Below are 17,017 nucleotides of genomic sequence, written 5' to 3'. Positions count from 1 at the left end.
CAAAATAAGCATCCAAACACACTTTCACTAATATATTCTTAATATCCCTGGGGATAGGGTAGAAAAATACTTCCTGTGTATTCCCTGCATGTAGTCGAAGGCGACTAAGAGGGGAGGGAGTGGGGGGATGGAAATCCTCTTCTCCTGTTTTCTTTACTATAGAAAAAAAAGGAACAGAGAAAGGGGCCACGTGAGGATATTCCCTCTAAGGCTCAGTCCTTAGCCATGCTAACTCAGGAAATGGAGACTATGTATCAAAAAAACATCTACAACAAATCTTTTTACAGTTTCCAACAGCTTTTTCAAAATTCCATGCTACCTCTGAGAATGTAAATTCTTCCATATCAGTGAAAAATACATCTAATCATTTATCCAGGCATTTTTTGAATAACCTATCCCATGGTGACTATTGTAAATCAATTGTTTGATTACATTCTACTTGTAATCTTCCCTGTGTATCTCGCACTCTATCATCTGTGATCTTTTATCAACCTGGAAATGTCAAACATCACATTTATTTTGTTAAGTAAAAGTGATATTCAAAATAATCTACTGTACTGTACTTACTTCAACATGCCAAGCCAATACATATCCGGCATCATGTCCTTTTTGAGATGGAACATTGTACGTCGCTCCTTTGCTTGATTGATTGGAAATGTCTCCAGTGGATTGCCATTCATGTCAAATTCTGCCAAGATGCATTTTGAATATCCTGTGTAAAAAGCAAATGTTATTAATCCTTATCTATCTTATGGTAGTACACTATTCTGTGAAAAAACAATACCAAAAATAACAAAGTTCAAATTACTGATAAATTGCATAGCATGTGATAATTCCCATTCTATTCAGAAAAACTTAACAACAAATATGAGAAGAGATGTAACATGATATACACTGTTGGAAAATGGCTGAACTTGAACAAAAGTAGGTGTAATACTTCCTGACAACTGTTCTATTATTTACAACTTTCATTTTATGTATATATGACTTATAAATAACTACAAACCATACAGAAAAATATGAAGAAAAAACAATCCTCAAGGTATTTTTCTGTTTCATTCCTCCTACAGGTAAATATACGGTATTCTGAATTCCAGTTTTAACCCTTAAACTGTGCAAATAATCTTAAAAGAGCCTCTCCTGTGTACAGAAATAAGAAAATTCAGAAATATATTTTTTCCTTACAGAACAAACATATATTATCCATTGGTGAAGAAAAAGCTTTAAAAACTGGTACACTTTCCATTATATTGGTTTGGTAAGGTTTTGAATGGACTTGTTGGTGCATGTGGGAAACCAGAGCATGATAATTTTCATTTCCAAATGTGTTTCCATATGATATATACTTATGTTCATATACCAGGGCATGTGAAGCGTCTGGGGTAAACCATGGAAAGTTTTGTGGGGCCTGGATGTGGTAAGGGAGCTGTGGTTTTGGTGCATTATACATGACAGATAGAGACCGAGTGTGAACGAATGTGGCCTTTGCTGTCTTTTCCTAGCGCTACCTTGCACACATGTGAGGGGGTGGGTGTTGGCATTTCATGTGTGGCGGGGTGGCGACTGGAATGAATAAAGGCAGCAAGTATGAATCATGTACATGTGTATATATGTATATATATGTATACGTTGGAATGTATAGGTATATATATGTGTATGTGTGGACGCGTATGTATATACATATGTATGTGGGTGGGTTGGGCCATTCTTTCATCTGTTTCCTTGCGCTACCTCACTAACATGGGAGACAGTGACAAAGTATAATAAAACAAAAATAATCTAAGCATAGAACACACCTCATATCATTTTTGGGGCATATATCTATACTCTGTATGATAAATGTAGGGGAGGGGAGAAAGAATTCTACCTCCAGATTCCCTGCACATCCAGGTCCCACAAACCTTTCCATGGTACACCCCAGATGTTTCACATTCCCTAGTTCAACCCAATGACAGCTCATCGACCCTGGTATACCACACTGTTCCAATTCACTCCATTCCTTATATGCCTCTCACCCTCCTGTATATTCAGGCCCCAATCACTCAAAATCTTTTCACTCCATTCTTCCACCTCCAATTTGGTCTCCCACTTCTTGTTCCCTCCATCTCTGACACATAAATCCTCTTTGTCAATCTTTGCTCACTCTTTCTCTCCATATGTCCAAACCATTTCAACACACCTTCTTCTGCTCTCTCAACCACACTTTTTTTCCATACATCTCTCTCACCCTTTCATTACTTACTCGATCAAATCATCTCACACCACATATTGTCCTCAAACATTTAATTTCCAACACATCCACCCTCCTCTGTACCATCCTATCTACAACCCATGCCTCACAACCATATACCACGGTTGGTTTAAAAAGACAGACATACTCAAGCATACATATGTGAGCAGGAAGGATGGTCAGCAGGCATTACTGGATTATATGCTAACTGATAGGCATGCAAATGGGACACTTTTGAATGTGAATGTGCTGAGATAGGAAACTGGTGGGATGTCTGATCATTGCTGTGTGGATGATAGGGTGAAAACTTGTAGATGTCTTTGGAAAAAAGGAAACATTATGGGCGAGAAGAGAATAATGAGGGTATCTTAGTTTGGAAAAGAAACCTGTGTGAAGAAATATCAGTGCAGAATGGCAAAAGGTGAGAGTAAATAGCAAGGGAAGTGGGTAAGGATTGTGAGTATTTAGGGAAGCAGTGCTGGCATGTGCACAAGATGTGTGTGGTACACATAACAAGGGAGGTAGGCAGATCAGAAAAGGTAAAAAGTGATGGGATGATGAAGCAAAGTTGCTCCTGAAAAAGAAAGAGTAGGTGGTACATAGGCAATACTTACAGGGAAGGAGTGCAAATGATTGGAAGATGTATAAGAAAAAGGTGCTGGGGTTGAAAAAGAAAGCATATGAGAATTAGGGAGAGCGAGTATCAGTAAACTTCAGGGAGAATAAGACGTCCTGGAAGAATGTTAACTACAAAAAACAGGAGAACAAATGGGAACATCAGTGAAGGGATCATAAGAAGTGTTAACAGGTAGTGATGAAGTGAGAAGGACATGGAGGGAGTATTCTGAAATACAGCTGAATGTGTTTCATGATATGGTGGCAGATGTAGGGTGTTTGGGTGGGGTGATATGTGAAGTAAGAGAGTCAAGGGGAGTGGTTTGGTGAAGAAAGAAGAGGTTATGAAAGCCTTACATTATGGAATGTGTTAAGGCAGTTGGAGTGGATGGTAATGCAGCTGAATTTCTGAAGAAAGGGGGTGACTGCGTTGAAGAAAGGGGGTGACTGCGTTGCTGACTGGTTAGTTAGGATATACAATGCATGTATGGATGATGGAGAGGTGCTTGAGGATTGGTGGAATGCACATATACTGCCACTGTATAAACACATGAGGGATAAAGGCAAAGAAAAAAGAGGGAAGGATTGCTAATAATTAGCACATGCAAAAGAGAAAGCAGCAGGAGGTAAAGAGGAAGGTGCAGGGGTTGAAAAAAAGGGCAAATGAAAGATGGGGAGAACAGGTATCAGTAACCTTCAGAGAGAATAAGAATTTTGGAAAAGATTAATAATGTGCAAAACAAGAGGTCACATGGGAACATTAGTGTAGGGGGTATATGGGGGAGTGACAACGGTAGTGCTGGATTTTTTCTTACACATATGAGGCTCCAGTCATGGTCAAAAGTCCACATCAAGGCTGAGCCTTAATTGAAATATAGGGAGGTTAATGAAAAAGAAGAAACAAGAGAAAGTACTTAAAAATTTTGGAGGAAGTGAAAAACTGTCTGAGAATGTGCCACTGGCTATGCAGTAATCATGTGGCCCAGTGTCTTGCTGAATACTGCATGGTCTAGCAGCCAGCTTTCAGGAGCAAAAACCAAAGGAATACCTACAAAAGCGGGAAAGTAAACCTTCTTTGCCATGTAGGACAAATGGGCCAAGTTTGGAAGATAGCATGGGAGAGTTCACAAGTTGGACTGCTTTTGACTCAATTCTGTCGAGTAAGGATGGAGAGCTAGAGTTACCCCAAGTGTGAGAGCAGCACTCCATATAAGGACATATGAAGCCTTCATATAAATGCAGCTACTGTTCAGATGAGAAAAAATTTTGTCATTTAAACAAGAACACAGTCTCCTAGAGGCAGACTCAGCTATTTCTGTAATGTGCAGTTCCAAGATAGAGTGTATGCTACAGTAATACCATGTATGTTCAATGAGTCAAAAGGTGTAATTACAGAATCATCAACGGTGAAAGGAAAGTTGTGAGGAATTTTCAATTGAAAAATGGGAAGAGACTGGACCTTGAAGGCATTAAACCTAAGCTGATTTTGTCTATCCCACTGAGATATCCTGTCCAAGTATGTGTATACTGTGAAAATTGTGTCAAAATGAGATGCAGACTGAATAAGAGAAGAGGGAGCACAACTAAAGAATGTGAAAAAATGCAGTGTTGAGTCATCAGCATAAAACTGCATTTATCATTACATGGAGAAAGGAGTAGAGGCTGATCCCTCAACAACCATAGGGACAGACTGTCCAGAGAGGAGGCTAGATATGAGGTAGCAAAGTGATGGGCGAAAGCCAAAAGAGGGGAGTTTAGAGATGATACCCCAATGCTACATCCTATCAAAAATTTTGGAAATGTCAAAGGCAACTACACAGGATTCCCAAAAATCTTTCATAAATGATGACCAGACATTAGTAAGATAGGAAAGAATATCACCAGTGGATCACACCTCACAAAAGTCACACTAGTGATCAGAGAGACGACTGCAAGATTCAAGATGTCTGTGGATATGGGAGTTGAGGAGGGATTCAATGACTTTGGAAATGGGAAATATCAAAGCAACAGGATGATAGTTAGAAGGCTTAGAATGGTCACCCTTCTCAAGGATGAAATGTACCAATGCGTGCTTCCAGGAAGAAGGAAAAGTTCTGGTTTTTAAACAGAAATGGAATAGACAAGCTAACACAAATGCAAGTTCAGTGGCACACTCTTTCAGCACATGGGATGGATGCCATCAAGACCATAAGCCTTGCTTGTGTCCTGAGAAAGCAGCACTTTTTGAAGAGATTATGAGTAGGAGGATAGCATTAGTAAGAGGAGCAGCAGGGGGTGAAGAAATGCTAGTGCCATCCACGGTAGAGTTCGATGAAAAATGGGAACCAAAGAGAGACAACTATAATACCGTCTGTACAGACAAATGATGAAAAGCAGACCAATCAATAGATGACCAGGAAAGGTTGATGCACTTACTCTGAATAAAGAAATGCTTTGCCTCACAGATAATGTATGTGCAATGACTTTGGTCATTAATGAATGCTAAGTCAGAGAAAGAAGAATCTTTCCCAGCCATCTATTCTATCTATCTATATCTCTAATGCCAGTTCCCTCCAGGAACTCCCACCAAGGGGTGGCCACAGCAAAAGTCTCCACTTATCCCTGTCCTTACATGCCTCCCTTGCATGCATCATTCCACACATTCTTCCACTATTTCTCTCCCTCCATTTTTCCTCCACCCTATTTGCCCATGTCACAGGTGGTCTTCCACTCACAACAATACCTCTAATTGTACTATCATACACTCTCTTTGTAAACTTCCAGTCTTGCATCCTTTCACATGCTCTTCTTAAATAGCTCATTTCCAAAGCCTGGATTCTTAACCTCTGTGCCTCATTCCACATCCATGTTTCGGCTGCCTAGGTCAGGGTTGGGAGAACTATGCTGTCAAGACTTTTACACCATCCAACAGCTGTCCCCCTTTACCATAAATACTGAACACATCCTACAAAGCATTCCACTCAACTCTGTCATACACTTTCTCCAGACCCATAAAAGCTGTGTACAACTTCTTAACTTTTGCTAAATAATTTTCCACGGTCATCTTTACTTCAAAAATCTGATCCTTACATCCCCTACCCTTCCTAATACCTCCCTGCTCTTCAGTCATTCTGCACTCAGTCACTTCCATCATTCTGCCAATTAATATTCTTGCATACACTTTTCCTGGTATATTCAACAGACTTATTCCCCTATAATTGCTACATACATCCTTAGCACCTTTTCCTTTGAATAAAGGAACAATAATACCTCACCCAATCCTCAGGCACAACCTTCTGTTTCCATGCTACATCACATATAAGATGCATCCACTCTATCATACTTTCTCCTCCATACTTCAGCATTTCAGTCGTAATCCCATCCACTCCAGGTGCTTTCCAGCATCAAGCCTTATTACTGCACCTCTTACCTCCCTTTTTCTATAGGCCCCTTCACTTGTATCCACTCTAGGTGCCTTTCCAGCATTAAGCCTCATTATTGCCCCTCTTACCTCCTTTTTTCTATAGGCCCCTGCATAAGTATCCTCTTCCTTCCCTCCTCCATACCCATGCATTTAACGTTAAAACTGCTGACTCCCCTTCTCCCACATTCATCAGTTCTTCAAAATACTCTTTCCATTTTCCATACACTTCCTCCTTTTGATTCTGCAATTCCCCTTCCTTACTTCTCACGTCATCATTTCCACTCTTACATCCAACTCTTTCTTTTCATCTCCTTCCAGTATAGTTTCTTATTATCCTAAAACTTTTCACTTAACTTTCTTCCAAAATCTTCATCTACTCTTTCTTTGCTTGCCTCTATCAGCCTCCTAAGTATTCCAAAAGACTGCTAAATGTGTCTGATGATAGGGTGGCATATGTATGATGTTTAAATCAGAGCGATGTGCAAAGTGAGAAAGTCATGGAGAGTGGTTTGGTCAAGAAAGAAGAGGTGATGAAAGCCATACACATGAGGAAATGTGGCAAGGTAGCCGGAGTGGATGGTACTGCAGTTGAATTTCTTAAGAAAGTGGGTGACTACGCTGTTGACTGGCTCGCCGGATTTTCAAAGTATATATAGTTCAGGTCGAGGCGCATGAGGACTGGCGATAGGCATAGGGGGTAAAGGATAGAGTTCAAACTTCAGAGGTACAAGTTTGTTGAGTGTAACTTGTATATTGTATGGGAGTGTAGTGACTGAAATGACGCATGCACAGAGCATCAGACTGGGGAGGAACAGTGTCATTTCAGAAATGGAAGAGGATGTGAGGATCAGGTGTTTGCTTTAAAGAGTGTGTGAGAAATATTCACAGAAACAGAAGGATTTCTATGGGGCTGTAGTGTCTTCCACTGTCAAAACACTTATGAACTTGCTATTCAATCCCTCACATATCCTTACATCATTCTCTACAACTGTTCCCTCTGAATCCTTTAGCCTAATTAGCTGCTCCTTAGCTGACAACTAGCTTATAAAGAACTTATGATAAAGTTTTGGATATTCACCTGCCTTGTCCACAATGTTTTTTCAGAGTTTCTCAGTTATTTTTTATCCAGCAATACTCATTTAGTATTCTCTTATACCTTGCAAATGCTAGCTGGCTAGAGAGCTGTGTATATCATCACCACTGCACAACTCGAAGCTCTTCTACTTTTAACAGCTTTTAGTAGACCATTCCTTCCTTTCTCTTCCTCAGTATTCCCGCTTTATCTAAGGCTTTACATAACTGCAACTGTATTAAGGCAAAGGTGACAAAGGTGAGCATTTGAAATACCGAGTGTATTTGGCAAGTTGTATGTAAGAGTGGTGACTGAGAGGCTAAAACCATGTACAGAGCATCAGACTGGGGAGGAACAATGTGGTTTGAGGAATGGAAGAGGCATGTAGATCAGGTGTATGCTTTAACGAAAGTGTGTTAGAAATACTAAGAGAAACAGAAGGACCTGTATGAGGCATTCACAGATCTGAAGAAAGCATTTGACAGGGTTAATAGAGATGTCCTGTGGAAGGTATTATGAATATATGTTGTAGGATTAACTTCACTAAAAGCAGCGAGAAGTTTTATTGAGAGTGCAAGTCGTGTGTGTCAATACATAGAGAGGAGGGTGAGTGGTTCCTGGTGAAGTATTTCTATGTCAGGGGTGTGTGATGTCACAATGGCCATTAAATTTGTTTATGGATAGGATGGTGAGAGAGGTAAATGCTGAGGTCTTGGAAAAACAGGTGAGAATACTGTCTGAAGGGGGTAAGGGGGCCTAGGACATGAGTCAACTGTTGCTTGCTGATGACGCACCACTAGTGGGAAATTCGAGTGTAAAATTGCAGAAGTTGATGTCTGAATTTGGAAGAGTATGACTAGAAGTAGTTAAGAGTAAATGTGAATAAAAGTAAGGTTATTTGGTTTAGCAGGGCAGAGGGACAGGTTAAGTGGAATGTGAGTGTGAATAGGGAAAATCTAGAGGAAGTGGAATCTTTTAAATACTTAGGGGTGGACACAGCAGTAAGTGGAACCATGGAAGTGAGTCATAGGGTGGATAAGGGAGCAAAGGTTCTGGAAGCACTGAAAAATGTGTGGAAAGGGAGGTCATTACCTGGGAGGGCAAAAGTATGTATGTTTGAAAGTATAACAGTCCCAAAGTTGTCGTACAGATGCAAGGCATGGACTATAGATGAGAATGTGCGGAGGAGAGGGGACGTGTTGAAAATCAAATGTCTGAGGAAAATATGTAGTGTGAGGTGGTTTGATCAAGTAAGTTATAAAATGGTAACAAAGAGGGGCAGTAATAAGAAGAATGTGGTTGAGAAAAAAAAAGTGAGCTGAAATGGTGTGTACATATGAAGAGAATATGTAGAGAGGTCGATGAAGAGGACATACATGTCAGAAGTGTAGGGGAAAAGAATAATGCGGTGAACAAACTGGAAATGGAAGGATGGAGTGAAAAATATTCTGAATGGTCTGGACCTGAACATGCATTAGGATGAAAGACATGCAAGGAATAGGGTAAACTGGAGCACTGTTACATACCAGGGAGGGAGGGAACCCACACACACACACACACACACCAATGATGAAGAGGACATGCTGTCATTGGGCTGAACCAGGGTGTATGAAGCATCCAGTTATGAAGCACTTGGGAAAAACACTGAGAGGTCTGTGGGGCTTGGCTGTGGGCAGGGGACTGTGGTTTCATTAGGTTACACATGACAGATAGATAATGGATGTGAGAGAATGAGGACTTTTCTTTGTTCCTGGTGCAAGCTCACTAATGCAGAAATTGGCAAAAAAGTATGAAAAATAAATTGAAAATATAACTTATAAAGGTTTCCTATCATTTCATCTCCTGTGAAGTGCACTGAATCCTCTGCTTATCAATAACAAAATATGATTGTGTTGCATCTTTTATCATAAACACCCAATACTGCATCAAAAATCATTAGGGCTAAAATCACTTAAAAACCATCAATAAGGAGACTCCCTTGTATAACTCACTTTTCATCCATAGATCTGAGATAACTCATTCTATGATATTTTCTAATGTCTAAACAAGCTCAAAACAGTTTACTGTAGCACAAGGAGATTAGAAAATGTCAAACTTCAAGTTAATCTTTACAGTGAAAATATCCAATTTTCTATAGATTTTTGGGCTAACTGCATCAAACATAATAGATCTATTGCACATACCAGTTACCAGAGGACAAGAAGTGTAGCCATCATAGTGGTGAACAGGAGATTTACCAGCCATTGTCAAACTGAGATTTTTACGCAAGACACCACACTGGCCAGCTGTAATGAAAAAGACTAAAATAATAACAGCTAATATACATGGTTAAAAAAAGCCCATATGAAGTAGCTAAAAAAGTCTTGGATCTAATGACATTCAAAGCTTAAAAAATGAAACTCACTTCTTTAAATCATAAGGAGGTGAGGGTGGATCAAATCACAAGAGGCATGTGAAAAGGAAAGATCTTTAGAAACTTCAAAGCTTTAATATGAAAGACATGAATGAGGGAAAGTAAGACAGTATAAGAAAGTGGTCTGAAATGAATGTGGGAGCATGTCAAGAATGTATGTTCACCATCGTTTTTTTTCTGGTTTTATCAATGGGGCAATATGAAAAATGAGGATAAGGTTAGGCAACAGTAATGTATTGCTAATATAAGGTGAAAAATAATGTAGAATGTAATGTAGAATGTAAGTCACTAAAGCTGTATACAGGTAATGCTGTGCTATCAGCTGAATCAAAGGTGAAGTTTGATAGAATGGTGGCCAACACAAATATATGTAGGAGAAGGATGCTGTATTCAACAGACTGAATATCACTGTAATTAAAGTTTGAAAAGTGAATAACTGAAATCTGTGAATGAGTTAGGTCAGTGGGAGAAAAATTTTGCATAGATGGCAGCAGGAAAACTGAGGCTGAGAAACATCTCTCACAAGGAAGACAAAACAAGAGGTGCACAGGAAACTATGATGAGTGCAGGCTGTGCAAAAAAACTTGCATGAAGGAGCACTTGTCCCACATACAATGCATGGATATAAAAGTCATAGTTATACAGGTCAGGATATCTATGAAAATAAAAGCAGTACAGATGAAATCAGAAGCAAATCCACATCAAAGAATGAAGATGTGAAAAGGATGAAAACTGAGAAAAAATCATTAAAAAAAGTTTTCTTATTATACTTTGTCACTGTCTCCCGCATTAACGAGGTAGTGTAAGGAAACAGATGAAAGAATGGCCCAACCCACCCACATACACATGTATGTACATACACATAGATACCTATACATTTCAATGTATACATATATATACACACACAGACATATACATATATACACATGTACATAATTCATACTTGCTGCCTTTATTCACTCGAACTGCCACCCCGCCACACATGAAATGACAACCCCCTAACCCCGCACGCACGCAAGGTAGCGCTAAGAAAAGACAACAAAGGCCCCATTCGTTCACCCTCAGTCTCTAGCTGTCATGTATAATGCACTAAAACCACAGCTCCCTTTCCACATCCAGGTCTCACAGAACTTTCCATGGTTTAGCCCCCAGATGCTTCACATGCCCTGATTCAATCCACTGACAGCACGTCGACCCCGGTATACCACATCGTTCCAATTCACTCTATTCCTTGCACACCTTTCACCCTCCTGCATGTTCAGGTCCTGATCGCTCAAAATATTTTTCACTCCATCCTTCCACCTCCAATCTGGTCTCCCACTTCTCGTTCCCTCCACCTCTGACCCATATATCCTCTTTGTCAATCTTTCCTCACTCATTCTCTCCATGTGACCAAACCATTTCAAAACACCCTCTTCTGCTCTCTCAACCACACTCTTTTTATTACCACACATCTCTCTTACCCTTTCATTGCTTACTCGATCAAACCACCTCACCCCACATATTGTCCTAAAACATCTCATTTCCAAAAGGTACACATGAAATTCTCTGAGAATGATATCACTGAACATATCTCTTTAATAGGCAGCTAGGGGATGAGTGTAAATAGGTCAAAAATTCTATTCAAGGTAGTCAGTCAAAAGTCCATCCAGTTGTTCATCCTCCCCTACAAGCTGGTTGATAAACTGGGTAAATGGCTTAGGCTAAGGTACTTATTTCCAGCCCTAGGAGTCCATTGTGTCTTTATGAGGCTCCCACAGCACTTAGGAAGCTGGTTAAAGTATATTGATTTTATGTGTCCATCTATGTGGGGAAAATGCAAGGCAACTTAGGAGTATAAGATCGGAGTCTTCATTGTGAATGGCCTTCGGATATGCTGAAATGGTGTTTGTAGTGTTGTTAGGAATGTCAATGTCCACAGAATAAATGCAAAAGTGTTACTCATGTTTGCTGGAGAAAGTGGAATCTGGTGGTTATATGTCTGATGGGATGGTGTTTAAAACCAAGTGGGAAGGACAGTTGTTTTGTCAGTGTTATATTTGTTGGGGTTGAGGGATTTGTGAAGAGACAGCTAAAATGTGAGGCAAAATTTTCTTTTTTCATACTAGATCCATTTCCCACATTAGCAAGATAGTGCCTGAAACAGTTAAAGAAAGGCCATATTCACTCAGAGCCCATTCTCTAGCTATCATGTGCAACACACCTAAACCACAGCTCCCTATCCACAACCATACACCACAGACCTTTCCATGGTTTCCACCAGCTACTTCACATGTCCAGGTTTCTATCCACTGGCAGCATGTCGACCCATGTATACCACATTGTTCCAATTCACTTCATCCCATGCATGCCCTTCATCCTCCTGCAACGTCAGGCCCCAATCACTCAAAATCTTTTTCATTCCACCCTTTCGTCTCTACACTGGTCCCCACTTATCTTTTTCTCCTCCATTTCTGACATAAATTGTCTCTGTCTACCTCCCCTTACTCATTCAACATTCAAAATACTCACTCTACCTCCTCCTCACTCAACCACTGCCTGTTACCACTTACACATATGTCTACTTTACTGACAATATCATTTACTTTCTTGTTTTTTGCACACAATTAACCTCCTTCCAAAACATATTATTACCCCACAAGCTTTGGATATTTGCCAATCCTAACTCTCATTTGACTTCTTTTCCAGACCCTGCATTCCTCTTGACCTCCTGAAACTTCCTATTATACATCTCCCAATTATTTGCACTCCTTCCCTGTAATTACCACTCATGTAAGTCTCTTACCTTTCAGTAGCAACCGTACTATATCATACTACCACTTACTCTAACTTGCCCACCTTATGCATGCCACGTGCATCTCTTACATGCAAGCATAGCTTCCCTAAATACCTCCCATTCCTCATCCACTTCTCCCGCTTTGTTCACTCTCACCTTTTGCCATTCTACATTCAATATCTCCTAGTTTTTCTCCACTAAAGTCTTTTCCAAGATCACTTTCTGTCAGCACTCTCTTCTTTTCCATAACATTTCCTCTTTTCCAGAAACCACTACAAATTTTCAACTTTGCCTCCATAAGGTTATGATCAAACATCCCACCAGCTGTCCCCTTGAGTACATTCACATCCAAAAATCGCTCTTTTACAAGAATGTCCATTAATATGCAATCAAGTAATGCCCGTTGACCATCTTTCCCACACACATATTATACTTTAGTGTGTCCCTCTTTAAAAACCAGGTATTCTCCATCACTAGCCCATTCTCAGCACACAACTCCACAACCTATTCACCATTTCTGTTCACATTAATGAATAACCCGTGTACCTCAATTATACCCTGAGAGAGAGAGAGAGAGAGAGAGAGAGAGAGAGAGAGAGAGAGAGAGAGAGAGAGAGAGAGAGAGAGAGACAGACAGACAGACAGAGAGACAGAGGCTTGTGGCAGGGGGTTAAGTCTGGGAATTTTCACTCAATGAAGGAAACTTACTTAAAGATAAACTCTATTGTTATATCAGGTGTGATAAGAATGGTAATTTCTACATGAGTGTGTTTTACAAATAAAGTTATCATCATTGAGCATGAGGGTGAGCGTTTGTGAATAAAGAAGACAAATATGTGATAGAATAATGTATGGGGCAGAGATGGAGTATTCGTATTCGGTGTTCATCTTTGAATACATTCCAATACAGTATTTATATCTATTTGTACTCAAATTATTCTTGTCATAGTTTTTGCAAATTCATGGGCAGAGACTCATATTCATCTAATAATTATATATATGTAATTTGACAAATGGTCGCAGAGTGCTAATTTCTGTTTAAAAGCATACAAAGGTATACTTATATATAGTTTTCTGAGAATAATTTTCAATGTGTATCTATTTATCATTATCATTATGTTTGAAGGAATAGTGGTTCCAACAATGTTATATGGTTGCGAGGTGTGGGCTATAGATAGAGTTGTGTGGAGGAAGGTGGATGTGCTAGAAATGAGATGTTTGAGGACAATATGTGGTGCGAGGTGGTTCGATCGAGTAAGTAATGAAAGGGTAAGCGAGATGTGTGGTAATAAAAAGAGTGTGGTTGAGAGAGCAGAAGAGGGTGTTTTGAAATGGTTTGGTCACATGGAGAGAATGAGGCAAGATTGACAAAGAGGATATGTGTGTCAGAGGTGGAGGGAACGAGGAGAAGTGGGAGACCAAGTTGGAGGTGTGAAGATGGAGTGAAAAAGATTTTGAGTGATCAGGGCCTGAACATGCAGGAGGGTGAAAGGCGTGCAAGGAATAGAGTGAATTGGAACGATGTGGTACCGGGGTCGACGTGCTGTCGGTGGATTGAACCAGGGTGTGTGAAACGTCTGGGGTAAACCATGGAAAGTTTTGTGGGGCCTGGATGTGGAAAGGGAGCTGTGGTTTCGGTGCATTTTACAGAGTGTGAACAAATGTGGCCTTTGTTGTCTTTTCCTAGCACTACCTCGTGCACATGCAAGGGGGAGGGAGTTGTCATTTCGTGTGTGGTGGGGTGGCAATGGGAATGAATAAGGGCAGACAGTATGAATTATGTACATGTGTATATATGTATATGTCTGTGTGTGTATATATATTTGTACGTTGAGATGTATAGATATGTGTATGTGCGTGTGTGGACGTGTATGTATATACATGTGTATGTGGGTGGGTTGGGCCATTCTTTCGTCCGTTTCCTTGCGCTACCTCGCTAATGCGGGAGACAGCGACAAAGTATAATAATAATAATAAAAAATCATTATTATTATCATCTTATCATTTATTTATTATACTTTGTTGCTGTCTCCCACATAGCGAAGTTGCACAAGGAAACAGACGGAAGAATTACCCAAACCACCCACATACACATGTATATACATAAACACCCACACACGCAGATATACATACCTATACATTTCAATGTATACATTAACAGACATATACATATATACACATGCACATATTCATACTTGCTGCCTTCATCCATTCCCGTTGCCACCCCACCACACATGAAGTGGCACCCCCCTTTCCCCACGAGGAAGCGCTAGGAAAAGACAACAAAGGCCACATCTGTTCACACTCAGTCTCTAGCTGTCATGTGTAATGCACTGAAACCACAGCTCCCTTTCCACATCCAGGCCCCACAAATCTTTCCATGGTTTACCCTAGACGCATCACATGCCCTGGTTCAATCCATTGACAGCACATCGACCCCAGTATACCACATCGTTCCAATTCACTCTATTCCTTGCACACCTTTCACCCTCCTGTATGTTCAGGCCCCGATCGCTCAAAATCTTTTTCACTCTATCCTTCCACCTCCAATTTAGTCCCCCACTTCTTGTTCCCTCCACCCCTGAAACATATATCCTCTTTGTCAATCTTTTCTCACTCATTCTCTCCATGTGACCAAACCATTTCAATACACCCTCTTCTGCTCTCAACGAGAGTCTTATTATTTCCACACATCTCTCTTACCCTTTCATTACTTACTCGATCAAACCACCTCACACCACATACTGTCCTCAAACATCTCATTTCCAACACATCCACCCTCCGCACAACCCTATCTATAGCCCATGCCTCGCAACCATATAACATTGTTGGAACCACCATTCCTTCAAACATACCCATCATTGCACTCCAAGACAACTTTCTCGCCTTCCACACATTCTTCAATGCTCCTAGAACCTTCGCCCCTTCCCCTACCCTGTGACTCACTTCCACTTCCATGGTTCCATCCACTGCTAAATCCACTCCCAGATGTCTAAAACACTTCACTTCCTCTAGTTTTTCTCCATTCAAAGTTACCTCGCAACTGACTTGTCCCTAAACCCTACTGAACCTAATAACCTTGCTCTTATTTACATTTACTCTCAGCTTACTTCTTTCACACACTTTACCAACTCAGTCATCAGTTTCTGAAGTTTCTTACCTGAATCAGCCACCAGCACTGTATCATCACCGAACAACAACTGACTCACTTCCCAAGCCCTCTCATCCAAAACTGACTGCATACTTACCCCTGTCTCCAAAACTCTTGCATTCACCTCCCTAACAACTCCATCCATAAACAAATTAAACAACCGTGGAGACATCATGCACCCCTGCCACAAATTGACATTCACTGGGAGCCAATCACTCTCCTCTCTTCCTACTCATACACATGCCTTACATCCTCGATAAAACTTTTCACTGCTTCTAGCAACTTACCTCCCACACCATATACTTTTAATACCTTCCACAAAGCATCTCCATCAACTCTACCATATGCCCTCTCCAGATCCATAAATGCTTCATTATTGTTGAGTAATAGTAGTAGTAGTTGTAGTAGTTGTGAATTTCAATGTCTCCAATGACAGCAAGTTGACCCCAGTATACCACATAGTTCCAATTCACTCTATTCCTTACACGTGTCTCTTCCTCCCTTAAGTTCAGGCCCCGATTGTTCATAATCTTTTTCAATCCACATTTCCAGCTCCAATGTAGTATCCCACTTCTCCTTGTTCCCTCCACCCCTGACACATATATCCTCTTTGTCAATCTTTCCTCACTCATTCTCTCCACATGTCCAAACCATTTCAACTCACCCTCTTCTGCCCTCTAGGCCACACTCTTTTTGTTACTACACATCTCTCTTACCCTTTCATTACTTACTCGATCAAACCACCTAAGACCACACACTGTTCTCAAACATTTCACTTCCAACACATCCACCCTCCTCTCTATAACCCAATTTATAGCCCATGTCTCAAAAAAATATAACACTGTTGGAACTACTTTTCCTTCAAACATACCCATTTTTGCTCTCCATGATAATGTTCTATCCTTCCACACGTTCTTCACTGCTCCCAGAACCTTCACCCCCTCCCTCACCCTATGACTCACTTTGTTTCCATGGTTCCATCTGCTGCTAAGTCCAATCCTGGATATCTAAAACACTTCACTTCTTCCAATTTTTCTCAATTCAAACTTACATCCCAATTAACTTGCCCCTCTATCCTACTGAACCTAATAACCATGCTTTTATTCACATTTACTCTCAACTTTCTCCTTTCACACACTTTTCCAAACTCAGTCACCAACTTCTGCAGTTTCTCACACAAATCAGCCATTAGATCTGCATCATCAGCAAACAACAACTGACTCACTTCCCAGGCCCTCTCATCCCTAACAGATGGCATACTCGCCCCTGTCACCAAAACTCATGCATTTACCTCCCTAACCACCCCATTCATAAACAAATCAAACAACCATGGGCACTTCACACACCCCTGCCACAA

General features: G+C 40.5%; 1 protein-coding gene across 4 annotated transcripts in view; it reads right to left on the bottom strand.

Moving 5' to 3' along the window:
* The window catches only part of Sqor (Sulfide quinone oxidoreductase), a 125,628-nt gene that overhangs the window by 14,480 nt on the left and 94,131 nt on the right, over positions 1–17,017 (bottom strand). For all 4 annotated transcript variants that reach the window (XM_071662837.1, XM_071662838.1, XM_071662836.1 and 1 more), the window contains exons 10-11: positions 9,504–9,605; positions 568–712 (exon numbers count right to left, since the gene is read on the bottom strand). In XM_071662837.1, coding sequence (XP_071518938.1) covers positions 568–712; positions 9,504–9,605 — 247 coding nt within the window. The remainder of the gene's footprint in view (positions 1–567; positions 713–9,503; positions 9,606–17,017) is intronic.

This window comes from Panulirus ornatus, chromosome 6, assembly GCF_036320965.1.
Source record: "Panulirus ornatus isolate Po-2019 chromosome 6, ASM3632096v1, whole genome shotgun sequence".
In the NCBI taxonomy this organism is placed as follows: domain Eukaryota; kingdom Metazoa; phylum Arthropoda; class Malacostraca; order Decapoda; family Palinuridae; genus Panulirus; species Panulirus ornatus.
The sequence above is the reverse complement of the archived record's forward strand: the minus strand, read 5'-3'. Positions and strand labels throughout refer to the sequence as shown.